This window comes from Peromyscus californicus, unplaced genomic scaffold, assembly GCF_007827085.1.
Source record: "Peromyscus californicus insignis strain IS unplaced genomic scaffold, ASM782708v3 Scaffold_22__1_contigs__length_63687245, whole genome shotgun sequence".
NCBI lineage: Eukaryota > Metazoa > Chordata > Mammalia > Rodentia > Cricetidae > Peromyscus > Peromyscus californicus.
Genome location: NW_026294525.1, coordinates 34,586,185 through 34,605,583, shown reverse-complemented (window position 1 = coordinate 34,605,583; position 19,399 = coordinate 34,586,185). Strand labels below are relative to the sequence as shown.

General features: G+C 37.6%; 1 protein-coding gene across 1 annotated transcript in view; it reads left to right on the top strand.

Moving 5' to 3' along the window:
- The window catches only part of Lama2 (laminin subunit alpha 2), a 571,484-nt gene that overhangs the window by 305,690 nt on the left and 246,395 nt on the right, over positions 1 to 19,399 (top strand). Inside the window, exons 13-14 of the mRNA XM_052751249.1 lie at positions 7,169 to 7,270; positions 8,569 to 8,780. Coding sequence (XP_052607209.1) covers positions 7,169 to 7,270; positions 8,569 to 8,780 — 314 coding nt within the window. The remainder of the gene's footprint in view (positions 1 to 7,168; positions 7,271 to 8,568; positions 8,781 to 19,399) is intronic.

The following is a 19,399-nucleotide window of genomic DNA, read 5'->3' as shown; positions in this document are numbered from 1 at the left end:
ACAACCTCCAGTCTTCTTTAAATTATTATCTATTAAGCCTTAAAATATTATACAATATATTTTGATCACATTCATATCCCAGCACTTCAGAAGATACCCTCACTTCCCTAGACACAATTCTGTGTCCTCTTTGATGGGGTAGGGGAACCATGAGTCCAGTTTTTGTCGGCTAAATACACCTGGGTACTGGGAGCTGCCCTAGAATGTGGTCAATATACAACCGATCAATGGCACCCTTAAAGAAAACTAATTGTCCCTCTTCCAGCAGACACTAACTGCCAAATTTTCCTCAGCTAGAAATAGGACCTAGTTCTCACATCACCACCTTCATGCTGAGGATTTTATCTGGCTTCAGCTTGCACAGGTCTTGTACATGTTGTCACAACTGTTGTAAATTTGTATGTGCAACTGGCCTGGTCTCTCAGAACGGACTGTTTCCTTGAAGTCATCCACCATGTCTGGTTTTAAAAAACGTTCCTGCCTCTTCTTCCACAATGATCTCTGAGCTTTGGGGAAAGGGGTATGATATAGATGTCCCATTTAGGGCTGAATATTCTAGTTTCTTACTCTGTGTGTTGACTAGTTGTGGGTCTCTGTGTTAACTACCATCTACCATGGGGGAGGAGGCTTCTCTGACATGTGATTAGGAGTTGTTTTAATACTATGCCCATTTAGCAGAATAATAGTAGTGGCTTCTACCATATGGCCTATGACCTCTCTAGTCTCATGTTCTTAGCCCAGATAATGGTGCCAGGTCTGGGATCCATCTCAATAAACAGACCTTAAATACAATCAGAAAGTGATTGGTTACTTCCATAGTAATCTCTACCAGCTATACACCTGATGGATGGTTAGTATTTAGTTTAGATTATACAGAGAACTGAACACACTAAACATCATGAAGCAAAAAAGTATCTCAATTAAAAATGGGGGCAAAGACTAAATACAAAGTTTTCAAAAAACAAAATGCAAATAGCTGGAAAAAATGCTTAAGAATTTTCAGCATTTCTTTTTATGTGTGTGTTTTAAGAAACTTTAACGCTTGCAAAGGCCTTTAGTGTCAATTACTCCCCCACATTGTTCCTCCTCTACCTGCTTTTCCTCCTCCACCCCATTTCGCTTGTCCTTCTGTTACAGTAACACCCTTTTATATCACTCCATTATATCTCCCCTCCTTTGAAAGTCCACTTTACTCCCCATGACCTCTTACTATTTTTATAACTTTTTTGGGGTATTCCAAATGAATAACACATATCTGAAGATTCAAAGCTACCAGCCACATACTGAAGAAAACAGATGATATTTGTTTTCTGTGTCTGGGTTACTTCACTCAGAGTAATTATTTCTGGTTTCATCCATCTACCTACCAGTTTTATAATTTTCTTTTTCATAAGAGGCAGAATAATATTTACAAAGTGATAGATATATAGGTTGTTTTCTATTTAGGGGGTATTGTGAATAGATCAGCAATGAACATGGATGAGCCAGTATCTCTATAGTAGGATATAAATGCTTTGGGTAGATGCCCAAGAGCAGTATAGCATGGACCATGGTAGATATATTTCTAGCTTTGTGAGGCCTTTTAGAACTGTAGAAACATCCTAAGATATATCCATACACATATACAAAAGAACTTAAATGGAGTTATCATGTAATAGGATAACAATGATCCTACTACACACTGCAGGTTAGAAATAAGAACTTCAGCACTGGGACATCTTTTTGAGTTGATGGCCAGTAGGGTCCCACATACTCCTAATCACTACAGGTCATTGCCATTTCTCTTAGTTATCCTACTGAACTTGATGGTAAGAATCTTTTGTTGAAGACACCATAACTTGAATCATAAAACATGGAGAAATCCAGCTGGTACTGAACTGGATCATGCTTACTGGCTAGCTTTCATAGCTTTAGAACAGTGCTATGTAGGCTCCCAGAGGGGGAAAGTGATCATCACTCTTACGTAGCTTAAAACTCTATGAGATACACTATGTCTGGAAATGCCCATTGGTGCAATAATGGTATGAATGCTGTAGATCCAGCCTGCTTCTTATAGAAACTCTATACCATGAGGTCTCTTGCATTCTAAACCAATGATTCTCAAATGTATCATCATCTCTTTTTGGCAACCTTAGCTCCTAGCCAATTTTCTATATGCTGGAAGGGAACGTGTTCTTAATTCTCCTTTGTTTATCCTGCATCTTCTGTCACTTAATACCATCTGCCTTATTTTGTTCTAATACTTTACAATCCCCGAAAAAGCAGTGTGTCTTCTTTTATGTCATAAACATATGAAAGACCACAATGGGACCTTCCAACTCAGTGAATAGATTGAACACATGCACTGTAAATATGTGTATAGGAAGAAGGAATAACTTTTCAGAATTTTAGTTGCTAAGTCTTCAGAATCTAGAAATGATGAAAAGGAAGTCAAAAGATTACTTTACCATTTATTAACAAGCAAAATCCATGCACAATTATCACAAGAAAGAAGAAGGAATCTGAACCAGGTCAACAGCTGCTTGGCTGTTCACAGTGACTGCTCATTCCTCATTCCAAAAGGGCTGTGAACCCCTTGACCCCACCTTATATTTGGATCACGTCCAATCCCAAAGAAAACCCTGACTCTTGGACCCAAATGCTCCTTTCAATTGGCTAGTAGACAGATGACAGAATTCCCATAACATTTCCCTCTTTTTGTCTGATTAAGAAGGAATGGTTTTAATCCTAACAAAATAAAACTATGTACAATAAGATTTATTATCAAGTATTGTTGAGAAGAAAGAAAAGTTAATAACCTAAACAAAAATGAAGCTACATACAACAAGAACAATTATCAAGAAAGAAAGAAATTCTAAATGGCCAGACCATAAGTATATTGGCAAATTTATAGAGCTTACTCCAAAAGCTGTTCTTTTCTGAAGAATCCAAAGTTTTGTAATTAATATGTCTTTAGCTAAGATTCAGGAGAACTGTAACTGTCTGGTCTTTAACTCCATCAAAGACCTGGACAGTCATCCAAGGTTCCTCTGCAATGCTGGAGAATCTATCTTTGGCCTACAGCTTTACAATATCTGAGATACCTTGTTCAGAAGCAAGAAATTTTGAAGGACTGTTCTACCCTGTCTTGGCAAAGTTTGGAAGTTGCTTTTCTTTGTGTCATGCTTGTCCAGATTTTACAGCATACTTACTGTCAGCAGTTGAGAAAAGGGCAGGTTCTTGCCCTATAGGCCAACTTGTGCTACAAAGAAAACAAACTCCATATGGGGTGTCTTCAGTGCCCATCATCCTCTTTAGAAGTAGATTGGTGCCCCCAGGAGCTGACATGTCTCATGTCAAGAAAACTCTAAATTTTTAAAACATTTTAAATGCCATTTTCTGTAGATCTTGAAATGTTTGAACATTGCCTATCTATTTGAAATGAATCTCTATATACTTAGAAAACCTAACTAACATGACTATAAGTTTGATAATTACTGGTGACTATAAACCTGTATTTCTTTATCACCCTATATTGCTTTTAAGGACTACAACTTTGGATTGCATAAATAAGCAAGCTATATAGGTATGAGCTATATAAGTAATACCTTAAGCAAAATTAGAAAGAGATTACAGTATAAGGACAATAACCTAAAATTTGTAACAATATACAAAAATATCTTAAAGGATAGTAGAAACATATATATAGTCTGATAAAAATAACCTTAAATTTGTATCAATATATAAAAATATCTTACACAGAAGTAGAAACATATATACAGTCCAACAAAGTAACCTTAAATTTGTGTCAATACAGAAGAATCCATACCAATGTTAATTATTTAACAGTGATAATTGCTTTTTTAGTTTGAAAGTAGATTTAATAATCTACCTTTTCATCCTATCATATCTATCTGACTTTGTTCTGCATGTGGTACTAAATGGAAGCAGACAGCTATGTTTAATTTATCCAGCTCATTATTACAAAACCTTTTACACATTTCATTTTACTATATTCCGCTTGAAATATTTGCTCTGGTAAGCAGAGGCAAATATTAGGTTTTACACTCCATTTAGTGGGATAACACTGATGATAATCTGACATCAGAGATCCAAATATTCCTAGCTTATTTCCAGAGAAGAATTTGCTTTCCAGGTGAAGTGTCCTCATCCCACACTCCCTCAATTCATATTTGTTTAAACTTAGTGGAACACACACAGGCACAACCCCATACCCAATACTTTGTTGGTAAAGTCAGTTTTGTGGATTACATTCAGTCCTTTCCATTCATGAGTAGAAAGATCTCTGGCTCTGTTCAACCATGTTTTCATGCCAGACAAGAGTCACACATTGCATGGAAGCAAAGTTACTTACAAGCAAGCTGTTTCTTTTCAGTGAAGGTAGAATTCAAGCAGATACTCATGGGAAAGAGCTGTCTGCAATGTTCTTGTCTTAATGGTGTGAAACTGAAGTCTGGAAAATGTAGGGTTTAACCTTGAACTACATCCTGGAATAGAATGGTGTTTTGCCTTCCAATGGGAAACTCCTTCTCCACTTGGTAGTTGAATCTTTAAAGACTTTATTTTTTAAACTATGTATTTCTTTATATAACTATCTATACTCATTTTATTCTCTCCTCCAAGCCTATGTATATTGTTATACACACTGTAAACCAGTTAAAGATTTATTCCCTCTGAAAATGTCTTATTGTGAATCTATGGTCCTTCTCTGACCAGGAGAAAATTTTAAATTGTTAAGCTGCATGGCTAGGATGAAAGTGACAGCCCTGGCTGCTGACTCCACCCACCTCAGCTTCCCAAAGTGGCAGAGGTACCCAGGAGAGGCACACTTATCCCATCAACTCTCCGGTCCATGCTGCCATCACGTAGTGTGCAGCTGGCCCATAAACCCTTTTTGACTGTATAAGTAAAGGCTAAATCCAACATGTAGTGTACTGCATAACTTGGAGACACCTCTGTGTACCAGTGGTAGGAGTTCGCCATGCTGAGCTCAAGCTCAAATACCCAGTGTCTCTGTACCTTGGCATCTCTATATCTCGGCCTGTATGAGACATGAAATAGGAAGCTGTTATTAGCTCAATTTTAGAATATCTTTTTAAGTTCTCTCAAGTTTTAGGTAGAAAGTCCAGCCAACACATTGGACTGCCAAACGTAGTCAAGAGTTTTCTTTGGTCCTGCCCAGTCCCGCAATTCTGCAGCTGCTCAGATCTAAGTAAATATACAGAGGCTTGTATTAATTACAAACTGTATGTCCATGGCCTTCTTGCTAGCTAGCTCTTGTAACTAAACTCAGCCCATTTCTATTAATCTATATGTTGCCATGTGTTCCATGGCGTTACCTGTGTGCTATTACATGCTGCTCCCTGGATGGTGGGATGGCATCTCCCTAAACTGCCTTTCTCTTTCCTATCTCTCTCCTTGGATTTCCCTGCCTGTCTCATTATCTAATTGGAACCATACATATTCACAACATACAGAAAGACATCCCCCAGCATACAATTCTGGGTTCAGTTGCATCACCCTAAAATTCACATGCTAAAGTCCAAATTCCCATTACCTCAGTCTATGCCTAAGTTCTAAATTTGGATATTTAATGTCTACATCCTACTGTATATTATTTATTTAGAAAACACTAAATAATTCAGTTTTCTTTGAGATATTAATAAAAATCAGTTGCAGCCTTTTTTTTTTTTTTTTGGTTTTTCAAGACAGGGTTTCTCTGTGTAGCTTTGCACCTTTCCTGGAACTCACTTGGTAGCCCAGGCTGGCCTCGAACTCACAGAGATCCGCCTGCCTCTGCCTCCCGAGTGCTGGGATTAAAGGCGCGTGCCACCACCGCCCAGCCAGTTGCAGCCTTTTTAGCCTCTTACTGATGTCTAGCTGATTTGAGTGAGCTGGCTATGTGAAAAGTTCAATGCTCATTCTAAAAGAGCCAAAACCTTGGTATACAGATTCATCCCCCATTACTTATAATAATGCCAAGTGTTATTGTTCAGACAGATATGTATTATTTTATATATAAAAGACATTAGAGTAGCACATTTCTCAGAGGAGCAACGGAATAAATGTTTTCTGAATTTCAGTGCCTCCAGAGCACCATGTAATGAGCTCTTCTAAGCCAATGCTGAGCTGCAATGTAAAATCCTGTTTAATGAGCCATAGCAAGCTCTGCGTGGCCCCTATGGGACATTTCCAAGAGATCAGAACTCTTTCTCCTCCATCCACTGCCTTCCCAGGAAGTGCCTTCTGGTCAAGGTCTGCCATGAAAGGACACACAGAGAGCCCAGGTCAGAGAAGCTGGGCTCTGCATGTCAGCACAAAGCTAGCAGCAGAATACAAATCATCAGCTTTGTTCTAAGAATGTCTTTGTTTACAGTGCCAGTGTGGAATTTTTAAGGGGCTCCAACATTTGCATTGATTCTGTCACTCACAGATCAAGTTTTGATACTTGCCCTATAAAATGATCTTGTGTTCTAGTAGAAAAATATATTTTACAAGGTTAATGTCAATGTCAGAAAATGTAAGCATCAAGCATATGTTAGAAGAAATGAAATTTGCTTAATGAAAAAGGGGTAATAACATTCATCCAAACTATCTTACTTGATTACATAAGCAAAAGTAAACCTTCTCAGGTAGTTCTGATTGAATTTACATGTAAATTTTGCAGCTAACCTTTATTTTTCTTTGACCAATAATGTTTCTTAGCTTAGCTCATGGTCTATGTAAAGTGCCTTTCAAATGGAAGAATGTCTTTGTTGAATGTATTCAGAATCACAGAATGTAAGTAAACATAGGGATGGATAGAAACTGTCCAGTTTGATACTGATCCTTCTGTTGGGGGATTCTAAAACTCAAACCATGGACTAAGAAGATGACAGGGAAATCTGTGATTGATTACATAGAATCTATGCTATTTTATCAAGCCTACATTACTGGAGAAGTAAACAATGAATTCGTATCTATCTCAAGCTTGCTGTTGATGGGCAAAGGTTCATATAAAGGTTACTTCTACAGAAATGTCTATCGTCTCCACTCTGCACCCCAGTTATTGCTGCTGTTTCCAAATATTGCCCTCTAGAAGAATAAAAGGGTTTTAAAATAGTACATAAAAGATGGTTCCATAAACCATCTCTTATGCTGAAATGATCATACATCTCTTCTCTTCTAGCTCCCAGCTGTAGGAGGACAATTGACATTTACCATCTCATATGACCTCGAAGAAGAGGAAGAAGACACAGAAAAAATCCTTCAGCTGATGATTATCTTACAGGTACCAAAATAAGCATGTCACTGTGCAACCATATAATATCTTCATGTCACCTGAGGTAACTCACACTGTTTTAATTGATTGGCTGACATTGAACCATGTTAAAAAAAAATCCAGAATGGGTTCTGATGACAAAGGAGACTATTTAGAAACATTTTGAAACTGAAAGTTAAAACATGATCATATTTCTGCACTTATAAGGTTATATGATCCATGTGTTTAGGTCAATACTAATTTATGTAATACATTATATTGTAGATTTCATGGTTTGATTTTTTGTTTATGTCTTCAAAAGGAAAGGGGGAAAGTAACTTACTTGTTGAGCCATTGGTAAGCCTTGACTTGAAAATCTTACTTTAGGAAGAAAATATACAAGAGAAACTGCTATTGGGAACTAGAAGACCATGCACAATTCTAAATGCTGGGTGCAGTAATGGGCTTAGAGCCCTGTCTTACTTCCTTGCACTGCCATAGTGGAAAAGCCCCCTTGTAGTCACATACATATACCCATAGGCACACACATGCATGTGTGTTAGTGGCTCCAAATAGAAGGTACTCATTGAGCTCTAGGCTCTGTTCTTGCCTCAAGTCTTCCTTGCTTATGGGTCAATGACAGAATGGCAGCATTGCTCCCTCAGAACCAATTTCTTCCAGAACCAAATGGAGTGGTTTAGACTTCATATAAACACAAAACTGCATGAGTATCTTGGAATTCCTTGAAGATAAAGGGAGTTCTCTTAAACATGAAGGTTGAGAGATAATGTATTATTAAAATGTTAAATGAAGAAAGGTAACTTGAATGTCCTAAGTAAACCTAAATGATTTTTATGATGATGTTCTCCTACTTTGAACATCACTGTGCAGATCTATTCTTACATAGAAGTCAGAAATATTTTAACTTATATATTAATGGAACTTCCTTGCCTAATGTCCTGTAATTCTTATCTCTGCCATAAATACAGGATATTTGCATGCTTGTAGAAAACCAAACTATTTGTAACATATATATATATTCATATATATATATTCATATATATATGATATCTATTATTTTAGTTCATGCAAAACTCATAATGGTAGATTTTGTATGTAGTATATGAGATGAAGGCTGATCTTCACATTGGTTTGTCTTTGATTCTTGTACACCAAAGTATGCTAAATGATGGGGAAAGCCAACCTTAAGTTAAAACCTTCCTGAGGATAATCTGGAGTAGAGAATCCAAATTCAGATAACTTTTATAAATTTTGTAAATTTCTTGCAATTTTATCTATGTATACTTTCTTTTTTTGCCTCCCTTTAGGGAAATAACTTGAGAATCAGCACAGCCTATAAGGAGGTGTATTTAGATCCAACTGAAGAACACACTGAGGAGTTACCACTCAAAGAAGAATCCTTTACTATACATGGAACAAACTTACCAGTCAATAGAAAAGATTTTATGACCGTGCTGGTGAATTTGGAGAGAGTCCTCATACAAATCACATACAACTTGGGGATGGATGCCATCTTCAGGTAAGATCTAGAACTCCATCTCCCAATGTTCATATGTGTATCTGGGGCAAACAAAAGTGTGCCAGAAAAGTACATTTTAAAAGGTCTAATTTTGTGTCTTCAATTAAAAGACAAGCGTAAGTTCTGGTTTCTAGAAGGTAATCTAGAATGCAGCCTTTAAATTTTAAATATTGAGAATAATGTATGGGACTTTTAACACGGAGAATCCTCTGCAATTTTGACAGATCATGTGATAGTAACTTTCTATTGAGAAACAAAATGACAGTTTCTTTTATGTCAGCTCAGATGGTGAAGTGCTGGAGATATGTGATTCCAGGCTGCTCATATTCAGAAAGTGGTTTATAAAATATTTTCTTCTATTAAGCAATTAACTTGTTTCTAATAGTATCTGGATTGTAATAAGAAATACAAGCTTATTCATTTACATTATTATGCACCCCTTTATAAAACACTGTGACACTGTAGCAGACACATGGTTTAAAGGAAAGAGTGGGAGATTTTGGAGCTTAAATTAGCTCTGTTGATCTTGGCAAGTGATTGGTATTTGTGGAATCTTGATTTTAAGTGTAATGTGCACATAATAGTATCTATCTCATCCCACTTTCACAAGGGCTGTGGTTAAAATGATGAACTGCTTTAACTTGGATATTTTCAAAGACTAGTTAGTTCCTTCTTAGTCTCTATATATTGTGCTATAAAGAGAGAACCCTGACTTGAGCCAAATTTGATCACAGAGAGAAGTCTCTATGTTTATTATTTTAGAAACAATGATATTTTGTCTCATAAAATTTTTATTTCGGATATATGGGAATATGATTTTCCTCCTTTTTTTAAAAATAAAATCCAGATAATAACACAAGATATTATTGCACCTTCATTCTCAATGAGATTAAGTTAGAAGATCAAGCTTGATGCCACACTGACAACAACTGGTATGGCTTGATTCAGAGCAATATCCCCTGCTCTGGGGTTTTCAGTTGCAGTTTCTACCCCCATTATTTGCTAGTGCTGCCGAGTTTGTCTTCCACTTGTAATATTTCAGCAAAGTACAATCATCATTACCATTTCCCAAAGGAGGGAGCTGCAGGTTCATAAACAAAACCGTTGCCAAACAATATGCCTCTTTTGCATAGGCAATTCTGCTAGAAGCTGGGTTAAAGTGCTATAAAGATGAGATGCAGCACTTAGGAATTAATTATGTTTTTTTCCCCATTTAGTAAATAGAGATTGTCATGATGTTTAAACAGTATAAAGAAATGAGTCCTCCAGCTTTGAAAGTGAATGACAACCAAATTGACAAAAAGTAGCTGGAGGGCTTATTTATTTTTGTCGAATTGCTTCTCGGGCTAGTTAATTCAAAGACACCCTCCTGATTTATGTCAGACAATTTCAGCGTCTAACCCATCTTAAAGTCATTGGTTTCATTTAAATCCTTATGGGGTTCTCTCTGAACTTGTGAATGTGGTCATGGAGTGTGACCATGTGAACTGACTTAGAACTGCTCCAAGAAGGTGACTGCTCTTTGCCACCCTTATTACTGAAGTGTTGTGGCCCAAGAGGTGGAGCCAATGTCAGATTGAAGCTCCAGCCCATGCTAGGAGAGGGAAAGTCACCATGAATCCCGAATCTGTTAGCTTTTGATATTTGATTAACTCTGATCTACCAGTAGATTTAGTCTTATTTGTAAAACATTGCTTGAATTGATTTCAGCTTGTCTTGCACAGGAGGCTTCTGAGTTGGATACTGCTTTGTGTGCAAGTGCAAGAAAATTGAAGTATCGCAACAACAATTCATATTTAGACTCACTGAAGGGTAGTTATCTCAGCAAAATGGGCTTAGGGTTGCCCAGTTACATGGTTAGGTGGAATTGGATAGAAAACTGAGCTGTAGGTCAAGGATTTTGACTTCTGTTTCCAACACAGCTATTTAATGGCTGTAAACATGAATATGGCTTTGACCTCTTTGTACTTTAGTCTCTTCATTTCTGAAATAAGGAAGACAATTGCCTTGCCCACTTCAAAAGGTCACTTTGGGAAGGGAATTAGAGAATTGCTGAAACACTTTTCTAACAAAAATTCAGCTCACAAATATGAAGTCTTTATATCTGACTGATCTCATTCCATGTGATTATACTTTCTCTAAACATCACTTAGGCTTGGAGACATCTAGAATGTGCTACACTCTGCTATTTCCACAACTGTGAGAATGCTTGCTGCCATTCTTATCCAGAATGCTGAAAAACTAAGTATAGCTGACTGATACCCTCTTTATGGCCATATTTAGTAAAACGAGGAGAAAAACATAATATGTATTATTTTTTAAGGAATGTAACACAAGGGCATGGAACAGTAGGTAAAGTGCTTGCCATAGAAGCCACCAGGACACAGTTTGGATACCTAGCATCCGCATAAATTCCAGGTGGACATGGTGAGTTGTCTTAAGAAGTGGAGATGGGATCGGTCCCTAAAACAAGCTAGATTAGCCAAATTTATGACCTAGAGATTCAAGTGAGAGACGTTGACTCACTATATGAAGTGGATATCTGTCCAGGAAGCATCCAATATCAACCTCTGGCTATACGTGTATACTCATTCATACATATACTCATATGTACACACACACACCACAAATAACAAAAATGTAAATAAATTGTCTTCCTTTTGACCCTACAATAGATATTGTTGAAGTTCACCAAATTCTATTCCTTTGGGGATGTCACATTTCCCTTGACTCCTGAGGGGAGATGAAGTGGTTTAGCCAATGTAATATGAACCAAAGTAATGAACATCTTCCCAGGAAGAGGAACATTGAACTGTCAGTGTGAAACTTCCTAGAGTTTATTCAGCAACCAGAAGATAAACAACCTGGAATTCTGGCAGCACATGGAGGTCAGCACCTTGGTTGTTTTGATCTTCTAGTTTCTGAAGAAAGGTAGACTTTTGGGAATCCTCTCATCGGCTTGGGTCAGCTACCAGAATTTGGAGTTGCTACTAAGGCAGAATCAAGGTGGTTGTGACTTTATCAATGCAGACTCTTTAAAAATATTTTTAAATTCTTAATTATTTTTATTATGCTAATGTTTGGCCTGTTAGTATATCAGTGCACACATGCATATCTGGTGCTTTTAGAAGCCAGAACAGAGTTCAGTTGGAGCTGGAGTTACGAACAGTTGTAAGCTGTCTTATGGGTACTAGGAATCAAATTTAGGTCCTCTGGAAGGGCAGCCAGTGCTCTTAACTGCTGATCCATCTTTCTAGTACCACTTAGAAATATTTTTATTTGACATATAGCAGTTATACATATTGATGAGCTTCATAAATAATTTCGATTTAAGTATATCATACCCCTTGAACTCGCCCTCATATAGAACCTTCTAAAACTGAGATATTTAAAACTGTGAATTTCCTAGTGAATTTAGGAGTTTTGTATTGAATAGAATTTGACAGAGTTTGTACTATAAAATATCTAGGAAAAAAACACATGACCAGAGCATCTTTGGTAATAAGAGACATGGAGTTGAAGAGTACATACCTTCTGTCTACATTTGAAATGAACTTTACAGGTGACCATATTTTAAAGAAATATGTTGACAAGGACCCCAGGACTTAAAAAGATTTAAATAACTCACTTTTCATCTTGCTCTTGGTGAGAAGCAGAGCCAAGGTTTAAGCCTGCAGGCATTTCTTCCCATGGTCTTTAAGCATCTCTCAATGTTCAATTATAAATATTGGACTCATTCAGTCTACAAACATGTACTGAGCATCTTGCATGTGCATTGTCTAAATCTCAGTTATCTGCCATGTAAACTGGCAGAAACAATATCTAAATTTCCAGATTGAAGATGAGGTGAGAGAACAATGCCTATATAGCATCTGATTTACCAGCCCATGTTGGGATGCTATGTGGGGTACTAAATTCAAAGAAAGCATAATCCAGAATGAAAGCAAGATGCACCTATTTACAATAATATAAGATATGCTGCAATAAGAGTAAATACTTTGTGCACTTGGAGGACTAAGAAAAAGAGGTGGAATTTTATTTAGCATTTTATGTTTTTAGAAATGCCTGGAACACCATCACATTCTCTCATTTATTCCTCCTACTTGACATGGATCAAAATGACTGAGGGGAGGGCTTACTTAGTAAGTGCACTGTTTGACACATAGCATGAGGACTAAGTTTAGGTCCCCAGCACCTGGGTAAAATGCCAGACAGGGCAACTGTCACCTGTAACCCCAGCTCCCTGGAGGTAGAGACAGCTGAGAACCTGTCGCATTCTGAACAGCCAGCCTAGCAAAATTGATGTGCTCCAGGTTTAGTGCTTGACAAATCATGCTTTAGAAAATGAGCAGGGGAAAAATTGGGGAAGACACCCAGCATTGACCCCTAAGCATTACACATTCTCACATGCATGCATATAGCACACATATATGCACACACACATATACACACACACACTACATATACATACACCACACACACACACTCCACATACACATACCCCATGCATATCACACACCACACACACACCACAAATACATATCCCCTGCTCACATACAAAAACATACCATACACCACAAACATGCACACACACACACACACACCACAAACATACATACACATACACACTCACATCTAACACACAAAACCCCACACATACATACAAATATACACCATACACATCATGCACAAATACCACACGTACACATCACACACATACATATCACATACAAACACATACCCTACACATACACCACACACACACACACACACACACACACACACACACACACACACACCACTACACAATTTACCAAACAAAAATACACATACCACACACACATACCACACATATATGACATGCACATACCACACACACACATATTACCACACATACATTTACCACAGACATACACATCCTCCCACACAAACATATACTCCCCCATATTTACACACCACACACACACACACACACTCCACTCACACATAATACCACACACACACCACACATACACACATATCATAGACACACTACATACAACACACACACAACATATACACATAACACACACACAGACATATACATCACATATAAACATTACACACACACACACACACACACACACACACACACACACGTTTGAAGTGGAGATATTCTTTCCCAGAAACTCCTTTGGATATCACCTGGATCACTAGATCATCTGTCGCCTCATTAGCAATGAGGTAGAAATGATCAGTCACCTCTAATGAGAGGGTCTTAGCTAAGTTCCATGGGGCACAGGCTGGGGACTTGTCCTGGTGACTGAAATGGCCTCTCCTGTGTTAGCTGGGCATTGCAGCAGTGACCAGCTCTCTTTCATTCCTTATTTTGAAGCATAGTCTTGCTAAGTTGTCCTGGCTGCCTCTGCATCCTTCAGTGGCTCCAGCAGGCCTTGAACATGCTTTGTTCCTGCCTCTCAGCCTTCAGAGCTGGGATCCAAAGCCTACATAGCCAGACCCAGTTAGGAGGGGATGCTGAATCACTCACTGCCTTAGGTTTCAACAAATGCAAAACAGCATAAAATATTTTACTAGCAAAAAAAAAAAAAAAATTCCGTGGTAGTCGTCCCTAAGTTACATTTTTTTAAGTTGAATGAAATGAAAGTCTTTAAGAAAAATGTGTGAAGAAAAAAGAGGGGTTATTTAACTGAGTTTTAAGACCACAGGAGTTTTGTTGTTTCACATAGTTTTGGTGGTTTTGGGGTACCATGACTTAGCCAACTTTGTTGAGAAATGCAATCAAACAGAAATAAATGAACAGGACAGCATGTGATTTGACTTGAGTATTTTCCATAGTAACTTGTAGTCATGTCTCTTCTTTCCATCCATCATCTTATCTGTATTTTCAAGTCATAATAAGGAGAATCAGTTAAACCTTGGAGAGTTCCTCATTTTTCAGCATTCAGTACTTTGTTGCTGCCAATACTTTGTATTTAAATGAATGCAGCCTGGTATCAAGGAAAGCAAATGACCGTGTTGAAGCGGGAGGAAACAGTGCCTTCTTCATGGGTAACACTTAAAACTGTTAAATGCATTAAAATCCCATTTAACAAACAGCAGAACTTAATGAACATTGGGATTGCTCAGGGAATACTAATGTGGAATATTACGGGGAAAGATGTTCTAGTGTTGAAATTTCTCACAGCTCAAAATGGTTACACAGATTAAGAAGAACATCTGCTGTTCAAAAGACAAAGGAGACTTGGCAGTTCACTGAAAATATTTCCTGTTTTGTATCTTCATTTTCAAATTGTTTCTTAAAGTACTCAAACAATCGTTCTTCCACAAAGTCCCTTCTTTGGGTTTTACATTTTATAATGAAAGTCCTGAAACATATCTGTCTTTATCAATCAAACTGCTAGTTAGTAAGCTGTGACTCTTTTATATGGTAATCAACTAATTTATCAACAGTGAAACCATTTGATTCTTAATGATCAGAATTATAGGCTTATTATTTGATAGTACATTAATTCTAGGCAACTGGATGCCATGATATATTCAGGACATTTCTTGTCTCTGGTTTTAAGTCCTGACAAATTTTTCCCCATTTGTTTTCTATGTCAGAATGAACACACATTTTAATTTTTCTTACTGCATTTTATTTTTCTGATATGTGAATGATAGGTTTTATTGGACTTGTCACAGTATATTTTAGTTAGTATGTCTACTATAACTGTATTCCATTCATCTACTAACTTATATGTATTTTAATTAATCTTGACTATGTCTATCCATTTATCTATTCATCCATTCATTCATCCATCCATGTATCCACCAAAAGTATGTGGTAAAAAGACTGAGACACTCCTGCTGCATATGTAAAGAATGTGGCATGGTTTATGTTGAGAAATAATCCGTGTTTGTGTCAACCTAAGTAAACACTCTCTTTAGTTGTGTACTAAAAAAGTTGTTGTATTAAGAAAACTAATAAAGTGTTGTGTTAAGAAAACTTGACAACCTAGATATTCTCCAAAGTTTATAACCATGAAAAATGGAAAACAGGTACTGAAAATACGTCTATAAATATTTATAGCATTCAAATGGTAGAAAAATCTCAAATATCCTTCAACAAATGAGTAGAAGGCAGTTTGGCATACAGTAGACTATTATTTAAGAATATAAATAAAAGTATTGATATGTACAGAAATGAAGCTGAACCTTATAAACATGCTAAATGAGAGAAAGCCAACACTGAAGTCACATATTACTGAGTTTACCATTAAGAACTACTTAAAATAGATAAGTAATGAGAAAGCAGAATGAAACAAGAGGGGAATCCTGACTGGGCAGTGGGGACAGGTGTAGTTCAGAGTTGAAAAAATGTCTTGGATCTACAGCAGTGACTGCTGTATGGTATTGTGAATATCCTAAATGACAAAATTGTTCCCCTAAAATGAGAGAGGAGCTCATGAAGTTCTACCCTTAGCTGTAGAATTATTGACAATTCATGAGGGGATGGAGAGAAGAAGGGAGGGATGGAGAGAGACATACATACAGAGAAAGAGAAAGAGGATAGATAGATAGATAGATAGATAGATAGATAGATAGATAGATAGATAGATAGACAGACAGGTGCATGGATGGATAGAGATAGAGACAGAGAGTCAGTTTTTTTCAGGAATGGAGCCCCTTATAAACTATAATTGCTCTGGTGGATGGTTCTATACTCATGCATGTTTTGTTGGGTTTTATTTTTGTTTTGTTCTTTAGGAAGAAGAAAGTAGTTGGGGAATAGAGGAGGAGTTGAAGGGGAGGAAATGGGGGTGTATTTGTTCAAAATGCATTATATGTGTGTATGGGTTTCTCAACTAATAAAAAGCTACTGATTTTATTTTGTGAATGTCATCTTAAATAGTAAGAGATAAGTAATGAAATGCCCATGGAATTGGATATTTCATGTATTAGGTTGCCTGTTGAGCAAAAACTCCACTTTGTGATTTTTAATTGACCTATGTATGGAAACACTATAAAGACAGCCCATCAGTAAGACCTTCTACCAAGATGTTCAAAGAAAGTACTCAAAAATAGTGTTGGCTGTGTATATATGCAGATAAAGATCATGCTTTGTCTTTTGAAGGTTCCAGATATCACTCAGTGCCTAGAGAGTTTCCATCCATCTACATATTTCAAAGACTGAAATTAACCTTCCTTTTCTACTTTAAGGATCATCTAGAAATTAATACACACTCCAAAGGTCTTTTCAAATAATAGGAAGGAAAAAATGAACAGCAAAATAGAAAAAAAATAAAAGAATAAACCTTTGCCACCAGTAGGTATGCCAATGAACTGAACAGACTGTTCTCAAAAGAAGAAATACAAATGGCCAGGAGATGGTTTAAAATGCGTTCAATATCCTTAGCCAGCAGGAAAACAGACATTAAAACTGCTTTAGATTCCATCTCACTCCACTAGAATGGCTACCATCAAGAAAACAAATGACAGCAAATGTGAGTGACAATTTGGGAATGAGGAACCTTTATTTATAGTTTATGGGAGTATCAGCTGGTACAGCCACTGTGGATATCAGTGTGGAGCTTTTAAAAATGTTAGAAAGAGAATGACCGTATGATCCAACTAGACTACTTCTTAGCAGCCATATAACCATAGTATTCTTCATCCTACCCCCAGATATACTTGCATGTTGATGTTTATTGCCGCTCTATTCATAATAACAAGGAAAATGATTCACAACATTTCCTCTCCAACCTTTGACTTGTACATTCCCTATGCCCTCTCTCACACAATGTTCCCTGAGCCTGGGAGAGAGTGATGCCCTATTTAGGGACACTCCGTGGGTGCTTATTTTCAGCACTGTTACCAGTTTTGAGTCTCCGCATTAACTAACACCCATTGCAAAACGATGAGAGTTGAGAGAAACACTAATCTGTGAGTATAAACCAATACTTAGAAGGCAAACTGACACCATGACCATTTAGCAAGACAGTAGTAGTAAATTTACCCCTACTATGTATACTCTCCCAGCCATGACCTTTTGATCATAATCCAATGGTCAGAATGTGTTTGGTTACTGGTTACCTCCATAATAATCACAACAGATCATGCTGGAGAACATTTCCTACCAGGCAGGTCATTACTGTACCTCATGGGGTCAGCATCTAAGTAGAACTACTGATGGCTCTTTCCCTCAAACAACTTGAGTAGCAGGGTTCAGTGCTGTGAAAGCTAGCCAGAAGGGGGGAAATTCCAGCGTAGATCCACCCTGGTTTTTCAGTATTCTGCAACCCAAGTGTGTGGGATCTTAAGCAACAAGGTTTTTGTGATCTAGTTTGGGTGGGCAATCAAGGACATTAGCAATAGACCTTGTTTGGAGGACTCATACTGTTTAGGGGACTCTGGACCACTCTGTACAAATAACTTACAGGGAGCTATTCCACATGTCACACTTATATTTTTGTTTGATGATCTTATCACTTATCTATTTTTCTATTTTTCTATTTATTTATTTATTTATTTATTTATTTATTTATTTACTACTTACTTACTTACCTACTTATTTACTTACTTATTCTACATCCTGACCGCAGTTTTCCCTTCCTCCTCTCCTCCCAGTCCCTCCCCCACCTCCCCTCTGCCTCCCCACCTCTCATCCACTCCTTCTCAGTTTCTATTCAGAAAAGGGCAGGCCTCCCATGGATATTGACAAAACATGGCAAATCAAGCTGTAGTAAGGCAAAGCACCTTGCCTTGTGTTAAGGTTGGGCAAGGTGACCCATTATGAGGAGTAGGATCCCAAAAGCCAATAAAGGAGTCAGAGACAGCACCTATTCCCACCATTAGTAGTCCCACAACAAGACAAAGCTACTCAACTGTCCCATAGATGCTGAGGGCCTAGGTCAGTCCTATACAGGCTCGCTGGCTGTCAGTTCGGTCTCTGTAAGCTCCTATGAGCCCATGTTAGTTGTTTCTGTGGGTTTTCTTGTGATGTCCTTGACCCCTTGGGCTCCTACAACCCTTCCTCCCTCTCTTCAGCAGGATTCCCCAAGATCAGCCTAATGTTTCACTGTGGGACTGCATCTGTTTCCATCAGTTGCCGGATGATACCTCCCTGACAACTTTTGGGCTAGGTACCAATCTATGAGTATAGGCAGAATATCATTAGGCATCATTCCATTGACTTATTTTTTCCCTCCAGTAATGTTTGGTTCTATCCTAGGTCTCTGGACTATCTGCCTTCTAGGTCCTGGCACTCCAGGCACTGTCAGGGGTAGGGTCACTCTTGAGGCATGGGTCTCAGGCTGGGCCAGTCATTGGTTGGCCACTCCTACAATCTCTATTCCACCTTTAATCTAGCACATCCCATAGGCAGGACAGACTGTAGGTATAAGGTTATGTGGCTGGGTTGGTGTCCCAATCCTCCCCTGGAAGTTATCTATTTTCTAAAAATTTGAAATTTGAATTTTCTCTTACCCTTTTCTTGTTTTTGTTTTTTGTTTGTTTTCTTGGCTGGTTTTTTTGTTTGTTTGTTTTTTGAGACAGGGTTGTGTTGTGTAACCCATACCAACCTCTCTTTTCTTCTACTACTTTCATAATTTCTTACATTAGGACTTTGATATATTTTG